The 12,197-nt window shown below is 41.7% G+C and overlaps 1 protein-coding gene across 1 annotated transcript; it reads right to left on the bottom strand.

The window, feature by feature from the left end:
• Positions 1–22: 22 nt before the first annotated feature.
• LOC117560052 (U1 small nuclear ribonucleoprotein 70 kDa-like) lies at positions 23–11,329 on the bottom strand. Its single transcript, XM_034236803.1, is given in 11 exon segments — positions 23–1,326; positions 1,411–1,484; positions 1,486–1,511; positions 2,018–2,119; positions 5,268–5,349; positions 7,868–7,930; positions 8,042–8,106; positions 8,201–8,255; positions 10,410–10,472; positions 10,583–10,736; positions 11,085–11,329. Coding segments are annotated over 10 exon segments (1,410 nt in total). The 5' UTR covers positions 10,730–10,736; positions 11,085–11,329; the 3' UTR covers positions 23–593.
• Positions 11,330–12,197: the final 868 nt, after the last annotated feature.

Here is a 12,197-nt window from a genome sequence, read left to right as displayed (position 1 = left end):
GAAAAAAGCAGTTAAGTCACAATAAGGAGCTCTGGCTTTAAGCCACACATTTATTAGAATGACTATGCAAATTTAACATACAAGCAGCAGACATAATTTAAAAAAACTTTATTCAAGAATGAATAAACAGAACAGCCCTCAATTGTCACAGAGTACTACATTTCCTTCAATATCACAAACATTGGAGAGATTTGTCACTTAGTTTCAAATGAGTATACAATCTAACTGCTTAATGATTCAGAAATAAAAGACAACACAATCTACCCATCTAAAAAGTATAGCTTGTGTTTTTACACTTCATCCCAAGCCAAGTGAAAAGAAAAAACCTACCAGTTTGCAGCCAAGGCAATCTGATAACATTAAGTGGCACGGATTAGTTGGGCAAAGCAGGAGAGCTGCAACTATAGTGAGATCAATTAGTTAAGTGACTTAACTGCGTGCAACAATAGGAACATTTCAACAGATTCTGAAAGATGGGAGGTGAGGTGGCTAGATGCCTTGAACTGAAGTAGCCCTGACATCCTTTAGGGTTAGGGCCAATTCAGAGTATAGTATGAGAACATGTATGAGCGGGAGCCTGCTGGAAGAAGATCTCAGTACTCCTCTCCTGGGGCCTCCATTTTGTAGCCATTTTCACTGGAACCATAGCCATCAGCGGATTTCACAGACTGCTGGTCGATCATCCCGTCCTGACTGTACTCATCCATGTGTGGAGGCGCTCCCCCCTCATCCTCATTGCCCATGTCATCTTGGGGTAGCGCATCATCTCGTAGGGAGCCTTGGCGCTCCTCTCTGCGTTCCCCCCTGTCTCTCTCCCCCCGCTCCCTCTTGTGCTCCCTGTCTTTGTCACGGTCTCCCCTGCGTCTGTCTCTGTCTCTGTGGCTGCGCCTGCGGTCTCTTTCCTTTTCTTTACGCTCTTCCATGCCCTCACCCACTTCACCCTCATGTTCCTCCAGCACCCGCTCCCCACCCTCCGCAGCCCCGTCTGCTTGACTGACCTCCTCCCCTTCCAGACCTTTGCCCCTCTCCCTGTCTCTCTTACGATCTCTGCTCCTGCTCCTTCTCTTCCGTTCTCGACTCCTCTCCCTACTCCTGCTGTCTTCTCCCCCTGCTCCGCCACGTTCCTTCTCTCGCTCTCGACGCCGGGTACTACCAATGCTATCCTCCACTGCTCCAACAGGTCTTTCTCTCTCCCTCTCTCGAGAACGGGTACGCCTACGACGTTCGCGGGAACGGGACCTTCGGCGTTCTCTGTCCTTGTCCTTGTCTCTGTCACGCTCCCGGCTGCGCTCCCTCCGCTCCGGTCGCTCCCCTCGCTCCCGATCACTAAGAGCAGGTCAAATGAAAGACCGTTTTACAAAAAAAGCGATACATTTTATACTAAAACAGATCTTTCTTGAAAGCACTTACCCGCCAATAGGCCGATCGTCATAACGTGATGCATCATCTCGGCCTGAGTGCTTGATGTTGACATCGGCTCCCCCCTCTCCTAGTGCCACCCAATCCACCACCTAGTTAAAGGAAGAAAAGGGAAAAGATAAATATGTGTCAACTTGAGACCACAGCGTCAATCATCACACTTGGCTTTGTCGGCAAACACCCAATGTGTGCCATACAACATTTGAGTCATCCTAGTGGAGGTGCTGACTTGTAATTAGCTTTGACAAACCTAAGTCTCAAAATGTCCAAACTAATTAAATGTAGCATGTTTATGAAGGGGGTTGGAAAGAGCAAGAGAACAGGAAGCAGTGATGGTGAGAGCTTGATGTTACACTGCTGCTCTGCAGTTTCTAAGTGACAAGAGCCTGTGAATAACATCTATGCCGTAGGTGTCTCGAGGTTAATAAGAGGTAATCATTGAGACATGTAACTTCATAATGTATGTAAACAAATAACAGATTTAAGAATGAACCACAACACACCAGTTAAGGTGACACATCCGACACCCTGAGTTTTTCTTTACAGGAGTTCACCATTTGTACAAACACATTTGAGCTGTAAATGAGAAACAGCTGACCTAGCCGGCGAGGGTGCCATCCTTTGACAGTGCGTCCTCGTTCCACATCCACCAACACTCTCCTACCGTCGATTTTCTTCCCATCTGCGTGTTTGTAGGCGGCTGGAGAAGAAAAATGGAGAAAGGGAAAGGCAGACGTGAGATAGTTATATGACTATCAATGTGGCCAAGGAAACAAACAGTGCATTATTATACTGACCAGGAGCAGGCGAGGCCGAGATGGCTGCTCTCTGGGTAAAAGCCGAAGGAAATGGGAGCAGACTTCCTTCCACCCGATGAGTGACTTCTATGTTACACTTTTTACTGCATCTTTTAAATACCCAGCTCTATTTTTTATCAATGATAGTAGTAATCCTATATATTTCTTAAAGTACTGTTATCATTGCAACTTAATATATTGGGTACCAATATGTGACTTTTTTTTTTACAGGTTGAATTTCTTGGAAAAATCACAAATTTCTATCATATTAGTAAAACATGGTATGAGGTTCTTGTACAAAGTTTAGACACTATTTGGCCATGACAAAAGCACGGCAGATAACCCGATAACAGCATGTCACTAGTCAGGGAAATCGAACGCATCTTAAACTTTTAGCTGTAGGATTTTTATTTTTCATTGAATACATTGGCATGGTAGTAGAATGTTCTATGATCTCTGGAGATATTTTACAAGCTTTATGGGAGATCAACATTGATTAAAAAAAAGGGGGCTCCGACATGTGGCAGATTTCAAACCTCATATCTATTTAGACCTAGTACCACACCTCGTTCCATTATACCACACAATAGTCTCTGATCCATTTGTGAAAAATGACATCTGGCTCATCCTGGCTGCTACACTGGTCTGTAGTAGTGACGATCCCTGAGGAGAGAACTGAACATCCAAGAGCAGGGCCTTACCAAAACCCATCAGTAATCACAGTCCGAGGGCCTTACCAAATCCTCAAATACACATTCTGAGGGCCTTACCAAACTCCCTCACTCATACTATACAGAGGTCTTACCATGCTCTCTCACTAAAGGGCCTTTTAAAGTCTCTGCCCCATTCTTAGGGCCTTACCAAACTCCCCCAGCACCAGAATACACATACCATTACCAGACCTCTATCAGGGGCCTTACCAGCACCCCCCTTTATTAGCTCACTTAGGATGAGATCATTCATCCAATGATAGGGCCTTACCAAACCCCCACCAGTCCTAGCAAAACTGAAAAAACAACATTGTCTTTTGTAAACCTACAAATTCAATGAAGTCTTGTTCACTGACATGTTGTTGATCTAAAGTGTTGTGAAATATCAGTAATCCAATGTCTCAACCTATTTACTGATATGAAACTGTAGAAACAATTTCTTTAACATTTTTGACTTTACTATTGTTATGAGTTCATGTGTGAGGCTACAAAAACTAGTGTCTACCTTTGTTATGTAGTGAAGACATGTATGGAAAGCCCATTTAGCAGTTACAAAATAACTCCCCTCATCGACCATTTCTATTAAAGCCAGCTCAGTCCCATTACTTTGGACAGTATTGTACATCAACCCCAGCCGGATTGAATATTTTATAAATGAAAAGGGGCCGTGGCTAATTAGCACCTACAACCTGCCGGACAGAGAACATTTTGCTCCAAAATAATTGGCAGATTAGGGAATTAAGTCACAGAAAGGCTTAGATGTATAAATTGTGACACAAAAGTATGGATTGACATGCACAGGATAATAAAATAAACTGTTTGGTTAAGATAAATGTGCCTGCACACAGTTCCAAACTGACATGAAGATTTAATATACTTTTTCAAAATTATTAGTCGACAGTCAATGCAGGATACATTTTCTGTACAGCCTACATAGTTACAGAATACTAAGGAACCTACCACATATGTTTCTGTATTTAAAAAGGAATAAACTCCTGAGAATCATTTTACTGATGTGGCTTCCCTGCTGGATTAAATTATTAATAACTCCACAAGAATGTGCAAGGACTTACAGCTGTGTAACATTTCACCCTCCCTTTGCATACAGCTAAATTATTGCTATTGAGAAGCATACGACCAACTGAGGTGGCTTCAACAAAAAAGGCAAAATCATTGGGTAACATTTAAAAAGCTAGTGGTCAGGGGTGCGTTCAATGGTCAAAGCCTAACATCCAAGTAGTAGTTACTGCAGTAAAAGCCCGTTAAGGCTTGCAAAGTAATACACTTTACCCATTGAACGTAGCTCCTCTTTCCTATGTAGGAGATGGAGGGTGGAAAGAAATCTTACCCATCATACAAACCCATTATACCAACCATATACTGAGCTGTGGTAGTAGGGTGTAGATGTATCATAACCATCATCATCTGCCAGCCAGCTCTGGCCAATAGCCATCACAGATTGGCGGCTGCAGTGGCAATGAGAACAACACACAGTTAATATACTGTTTAGCCCCACATCCCCCTCAGTTCACCCCCTGATGTGACGACATGATGCTGTGGTCTTGACGAGGCCATTTTATATCTTAGAATGGTGTTATTGGGCTAGATTGCACCATTCACTCGTCTAATGACAGTACTCCCTATTCACTATGGCATCACCATCAGTTTAAAATCTACTCTAACTCAGTAAATTGAACCAATCTCACATTGACCAGGTTTGAAGACTACCAATAAACACGTTTGCCAAAACAAGCTAGGTTTCCAACAGTCCGTAAAACATTTTTGGCCAACAAGCTATTGATGCTTGGTGACCAATGTGACCATTGTGCTTACCATCACAGTCCCACCAGGAAAGATGATCTTCCACAGAGCTACCACGCTTAACAGTTTAAGACCGTGTGCCCTTTGAAAGGCCAGAGGTTGAGGTTCACAGATGAAAGACAGTTCTACCTCTTGATCCTCCCTCTTTTCCCAGAATGCCCCACTGAATGAAGTGGTTCCCCTCCTCAACCAGACTATTAGTCAACCAATGACACGCATCAAACACAGACACACACACACATCACACGACCACCAGACTCTGGTTTCAACATGCAATTGGAAAAACATAAATCTGGTAAAGTACTCTGATTCAATAAACCATATATTTGGTTTGATTAGATGGTAGTCACCCTTGTAAGGGAGAATGTTGACAACCCAGGATCATTCCCTAAAATATCAATATAGTAAAAAGGAGAGGGGGTTCAACTGAAGAGCCCGCCTGCATGTCAGACATCATTCTTCATAAACCTGTGATCATACATCATGGTTTTGGCTGAGAGCTCTTAATATTGGTACTCACAGTGCATGTCTCGTTCATGCTCATACTCAATGAATGCATAGCCCCTAGGCTTTCCCGTCCTCTTGTTGTAGACTATGTAAATCTGAAACAAACAGGAATGGAGGCATTAGTTGGCTGTGGAATTCATCTTTACCCAAACAGATCTACCACACCCATTAGATATACAGGCCACACACTTTAGTTGAATCCAAACCAGCTGAAACTTAACAATAATAAAATATAGACTTGTTTAATATGCCATCTATAAACATCTTTCTGTAAATACTTGTGACCTTGAACTGTTCATTTTCTAATGTGTGAAGCGATGTGAAGATTTGCAGCACTTCAATTGCTCAAGTTTGATGGCAGCCGTCAGCTGTTTTTACTAATGTCATTTATTTATTTAGTCAGCCACCAATTGTGCAAGTTCTCCCACTTAAAAAGATGAGTCCTGTAACTTTCATCCTAGGTATACCTCAACTATGAGAGACAGAATGAGAAAAAAAAAATCCAGAAAGTCACATTGTCTGATTTTTAAAGAATTTATTTGCAAATTATGGTGGAAAATAAGTATTTGGTCAATAACAAAAGTTCATCTCAATACTTTGTTATATACCCTTTGTTGGCAATGACAGAGGTCAAACGTTTTCTGTAAGTCTTCACAAGGTTTTCACACACTGTTGCTGGTATTTTGGCCCATTCCTCCATGCAGATCTCCTCTAAAGCAGTGATGTTTTGGGGCTGTCGCTGGGCAACACGGACTTTCAACTCCCTCCAAAGATTTTCTATGGGGTTGAGATCTGGAGACTGGCTAGGCCACTCCAGGACCTTGAAATGCTTCTTACGAAGCCACTCCTTCGTTGCCCGGGCGGTGTGTTTGGGATCATTGTCATGCTGAAAGACCCAGCCACGTTTCATCTTCAATGCCCTTGCTGATGGAAGGAGGTTGTCACTCAAAATCTCACGATACATGGCCCCATTCATTCTTTCCTTTACACGGATCAGTCGTCCTGGTCCCTTTGCAGAAAAACAGCCCCAAAGCATGATGTTTCCACCCCCATGTTTCACAGTAGGTATGGTGTTCTTTGGATGCAACTCAGCATTCTTTCTCCTCCAAACACGGCTAGTTGAGTTTTTACCAAAAAGTTCTATTTTGGTTTCATCTGACCATATGACATTCTCCCAATCCTCTTCTGGATCATCTAAATGCTCTCTAGCAAACTTCAGACGGGCCTGGACATGTACTGGCTTAAGCAGGGGGACACGTCTGGCACTGCAGGATTTGAGTCCCTGGCGGCGTAGTGTGTTACTGATGGTAGCCTTTGTTACTTTGGTCCCAGCTCTCTGCAGGTCATTGACTAGGTCCCCCCGTGTGGTTCTGGGATTTTTGCTCACCGTTCTTGTGATCATTTTCACCCCACGGGGTGAGATCTTGCGTGGAGCTCCAGATCGAGGGAGATTATCAGTGGTCTTGTATGTCTTCCATTTTCTAATAATTGCTCCCACAGTTGATTTCTTCACACCAAGCTGCTTACCTATTGCAGATTCAGTCTTCCCAGCCTGGTGCAGGTCTACAATTTTGTTTCTGGTGTCCTTTGACAGCTCTTTGGTCTTGGCCATAGTGGAGTTTGGAGTATGACTGTTTGATGTTGTGGACAGGTGTATTTTATACTGATAACGAGTTCAAACAAGTGCCATTAATACAGTTAACGAGTGGAGGACAGAGGAGGCTCTTAAAGAAGAAGTTACAGGTCTGTGAGAGCCAGAAATCTTGTTTGTTTGTAGGTGACCAAATACTTATTTTACAGAGGAATTTACCAATTAATTCATTAAACATCCTACAATGTGATTTCCTGGATTCTTTCCCCCCATTCTGTCTCTCATAGTTGAATTGTACCTAGGATGAAAATTACAGGCCTCTCATCTTTTTAAGTGGGAGAACTTGCACAATTGGTGGCTGACTAAATACTTTTTTGCCCCACTGTATATATTTTTTAATTTTCAATGCGATCTACCCACACTACCTTTGCGATCGACCGCGATCGACGTATTGGGCACCCCTGCCATAGACAGTCTGTAGTTTGTACATTCAGAACTTTTCTCCAGCTTCTGAACAGATATGAGGAGCTGTGAGCTCTGTGTGCTAACAGCTAATGTTTTGGTTTTCTGATTCAACGCCAGGCAATCGCGCCACAAGTGTGAATTTGCGACTATGCCTTGACACCCTAAACAAAAATAGCATCACGTCCGGTGTGAACGTACCTTCAGACTTGCAGTTTTATTAACAACAGTGTTAAAATGTGATTTAAATCGCAATTTTTGCTAAACTGACAATGCACAACTGAATCTATTTAAGAATACATATTCAAACTAATTGGGAAGTGTACACAATGTATGTTTCCTATCTTTGCTGCTTAGGTATTTTTTTTAAACACAACAATGACAGACTAAGGAAAAACATTTATATTAATGGATTTAATGTCTTCGCTTGCCGGCAGTACAGTACTTGCAGGAAGATGTTATGGCTACTAATTGAGGAACTAAGAGTATATAATCAGTTGGTATAATTAATGTTACGTTTGTACAGGTCTCAAGATGTGAGAAACAGAAACTGAACATACCCGCTTGATGGGACCATAGACCTCAAACTCACGGCGAAGCTTGGACTCTGTAGTATCGTAGTTCTACAGCAGAAACAGAATAACATTAGACATAAACCAAAAATATTCAATCACATTACCTTTGTCTACAGAGCACATTTCAAAACACAAATTCATTTGTTTCAACATACTCACCACTCGTGCAACAAACAAAGTCTTGAAGGCATCCCCTTGTGCATTGGGATCATTATGGGGGTCCCCTGTCATAACGTAAATAGTAAAATGAAATTAGTTCACAACAAGTAACCATATACAGTGAAAAGGCATAAATGGTACGGCACTAGAAAAACGTACAAAGCTTGAGCTCCGTCTCCACCACTGCTTGCCTCCTCTCAATCTTCTCTCGCCTCTGCAAAACAAAACATTTGCAGGAAATGGTCAATCTTCCACAACTGTACAGACACCCATGTTTCAGAAAGAATCGTATCAAAAGCAGCTGTAAACTGAACATTCGTGGTAGAATCATGCATGAATCAGGTCAAGTAAGTCAGTAGAAAAATAAATACAATATTTGTAATTCTATATTAACATATGTAACTGGAACACTGTCTGCATTACAACTGGACATTGCTAGTCTTTGCTAGGAAAAATTCGCCCTCTTGGGATTGAAGGACAATTTTGCCCACTGGCATCAGCTTTAATGATAATTAAAAAGAAGTGTATACAGCAACCCAATGAGAAGAACAGATAGGTAAATATATGATATGGATCTATAATTAGATCAAATGTACAAATGTATTGTTAATACTGTATAAATGTTATCTATGGTGCTGCTAGACCCCCATGAATACATCCGAGTGATTCCTTTGCAATTCGGTAAGCAAACGTTTGCATTTGTTTCTACCAAAATATAACTGTTTTTGAAAAAGTGAACTGCTCAAAATTATGAACAAGACGCATCAGTCTTGAAATCATCAGGATTATAATGTAATGTTAGCCATTGGTATCAGAGGAGTCGGTGCATTCAGGCTCTATTTATGAGAACGAATATTGGGAGAAAACATTTCAGATTATAACAAATAAAAGGTTTAAATGTGTTTGGATATCCCTGTTTGAACTGTTGGATTAATAGTGGAAGGTGCATTACACCACCTAGACAGGACCATCTCTCAACTGGCTCTGGAACTGCTTTGGTAGGAAAGGGGTATGAGTGAGTTACAGAGTTCAGTGGCTGAGCGGGGTGAAGGTGCACGAGTCAACCAGAGCTATGCATAACACTGGCCTATATAGGAGGGTGGCTAGAAAGACGCCATTATTCAACTATAGTGATATGAAAGCATGTCTGGAGTTTGCCAGAAAGGATTAGAGTGACCCTTTTAAGATTTGGGAGAGGGTTTTAGGTCTGATGAGACAGAGACGCAGATGTTTTTTCTCAAAATTCAAAGCCCTAGGTTTGGCACAAATCCGCAAATGTGCCCATGCCTCGAGGAATACCTCTCATGTTGCTTGATACTTTTCATCAGCAGGGACTGGGCATTTCGGATGGAGCAAAGTACATGGAGAAAAAATACGGAGGCCGTTTAACACGTTTGCCCGTCGGCCACCTGGAAATTGCTTTAGTGTGCTACAAAAAAACAACTTTGGAGAAACGGAACCTTTCAGCAGGACAAGGATCCAAAGGACAAGACCAAGATAACACAGCAGTGGTAAAACAATAGAAAGGTTAACGTCTTAAAGTGGTCAAGTCAAAGTCCAGATCTCAACCCCATCAAAATATGTGACACTCTTTGAAAACTGCGGTTCACTGGCATCATCCAACCAACCCCAACAACCTGGAGCCAATCTGCCAAGAGAAGAACGGCAACATTCCCTCCAGAACACTGTGCAGAGCTGGTCATTTGGTTCTCTTAGAAGACTCCAGGCTGTTATTGCAACAAAGGGTGGCTCTAACAAATACCAATGTGTAGGGGTTGTGATGCATATCGCTCATCCCCATAAGTGAATGTGTTTCTGTCTGAATTGACGCCGTTTGGCATCACAACGCCGTTATTAAAGTTTTTCTGGTATCGGACAGGTGATGGCACCTCTCCAGCTACCAGTATCTGCTCTGATGGGGGCTCCAACCGGTGACCCATCTCTTTCCTAGTTACTACAGATTGAGCTACTGCTTTGATCCCAAAAGGTGATGCCAGAACCCATTTTTAAAACTATTGTTTTAAAAATGTATAATATTAAATACTCAAGGCACTTGCTTAAAGTATCCCCAACAAGGAGTTTGTCAGCCATGATCAAACCCACTATCTATGCTTTCACTGTCAATTACTTTGACTATGCTAAGGCTACATGGGAGCATAACATATAGAATAGTTTACAGGCTGGTATGTACTGTATCGATGTCCAAAAGAAAAAGTACTGATGATGCGTTCCATCATCAGATTATAGCAGCATCTATGCAGAGTTGTAGACAGCCTGAGTTTTAGTGTCTCATACACACGGCTGTTACATCCTGAACTAGCAAATCTACATAAGGGTTTCATGTCAAGGTCGTCATTTCATAGCTCACCTTTCTCTCCAGCCGCTCATCACGGGTCTCTGCCCTTGTGGGTGGGGGGGCATCTCTAGGATCCTGATCACATAGGGATTTTAAAAATAATATTTAGAATGGGAACGTTCGCTGGAAAAAGAAAATTAACAAAAATCAACACATAAAGATATAACAAAAGAATAGCTACTGACCTCGAAATGCCTGATGAACGGTGCGATGCCGCTGTACGGCTGGTTGTGATGCTTCTCATGGGGCAGCTTCTCCAACTGAGACAGGAAAGGGATCGGGTCCCGCGGGGCAAAGAGAGCCAGCAGATTCGGGGGTAAAAACTGCGTCATCTTTCACCTAATAATAACAGTTAATGCCATACAATTACCAAAAACGAACTTTAACATAAAACTACCAGTAAATCGCAGGCCCACACCAAGAACGGAAGCTCGCAGACAGCACACACATGTGCCGATTGTTGTTTACGACTTCCATCAGATACCCAGTGTGTACGTTTTTATAACAAAACCAAACATCGTTGCTTATACACAAATATTGTGTTCATTCTAGATAGTACTGACGCAACAATAGTTTCCCTCCGGTCATCATCGCTACAGCAGTGGGACCGTAGTGAAGGTATTCAACCGAGCATTCAAGCTAAGCATGCTATCAATGCTAACAAGGAGCCTCGAGCTTATTTCTTACCCTCTCTCCTCCAATATCTTCAGAGATCACACCATGAACCAGGAGGTCCAGCGAACGGTGCAAGCAGGCCTACCGAGCCACGCTACTTTAGCAAATCGATGGACCAACAATAAGTTAAAGGTGGTCCGCTGAACGTACACAGGCCGTTCGGCGACAGATAGTTGAACGTGTGCGTTGTTTAGTTGTGGCGGTGGTGAGGTTGGCTGTATGTTGAAAATAAAATGGCGGGATGCCGTAAATTGACAAGAACTGACGTAAACCACACATGCAGTGATTCACAATCCCAATCCAACACGTCCCACATACACTCCATCTAGGATAAATTAAACCTGGAATTAAAGCATATGGCATCACCATGCCATATGCTTACGCAGGCAACCAAATCCAAATATATAATTAATATAATAAAAATAAATATTTCCTTTTATATTTTATTTACCTTTTCTTTATCTTTCTACTTTTGTTGTTCCGCTTATGTATGTGTAGGCCTAGCCTACCTGTATTCCCCACATGTCAAAGTTGTATGTATATGATGTATGATGTTCATATCTTTTCTTGAATAAATATGATTTGAAAAAAATAAAAGTATCATTCTTAAATGTAAAAGATGTTAAGATGTTTTTAGCAGCAGTTACTTGTAGAATGTTTTCAATTGAAATATTTTGGACTAATCAATTGTTTCAAGATATCAAAATGTTAATTTCATCTTCCTAGAAGGAGCTGACTGTTATGTCAACTTAAACTATGCATCATTTAATGTTTTAATTGTATCTAACTAAGTGTCGTAGTTAGTGTAAGCAACAGGAACGCCCTGTTTCTACACTTTGGAATACTCTTCTCTTTAATGTAAAAGAGAAGAGTATTTCTTCCAGCAGTGCCTTTATTAAAGCAGCATCTGAACGTTTGGCTGATTAGTCAAGGAGTTGAACGATGGGCTCCTTCAACCTGACCTACTGACACAAGTGGAAAAATAAACCTGAAGAAAGATTTGCATTACAAATCACCACCTCTATAGCTTACCCTAATTTGGTTCAACAAATGTTTAGAAGTACGCTGTTACCAGTAAAACATTTGAAAGTTTATTACAATAGTGAAATGGTGCAGGAGTTATTT

Source organism: Gymnodraco acuticeps, unplaced genomic scaffold (genome assembly GCF_902827175.1).
Source record: "Gymnodraco acuticeps unplaced genomic scaffold, fGymAcu1.1, whole genome shotgun sequence".
In the NCBI taxonomy this organism is placed as follows: domain Eukaryota; kingdom Metazoa; phylum Chordata; class Actinopteri; order Perciformes; family Bathydraconidae; genus Gymnodraco; species Gymnodraco acuticeps.
Note: the sequence above shows the minus strand (reverse complement) of the source record. Positions and strands in the feature narration are given on the sequence as shown.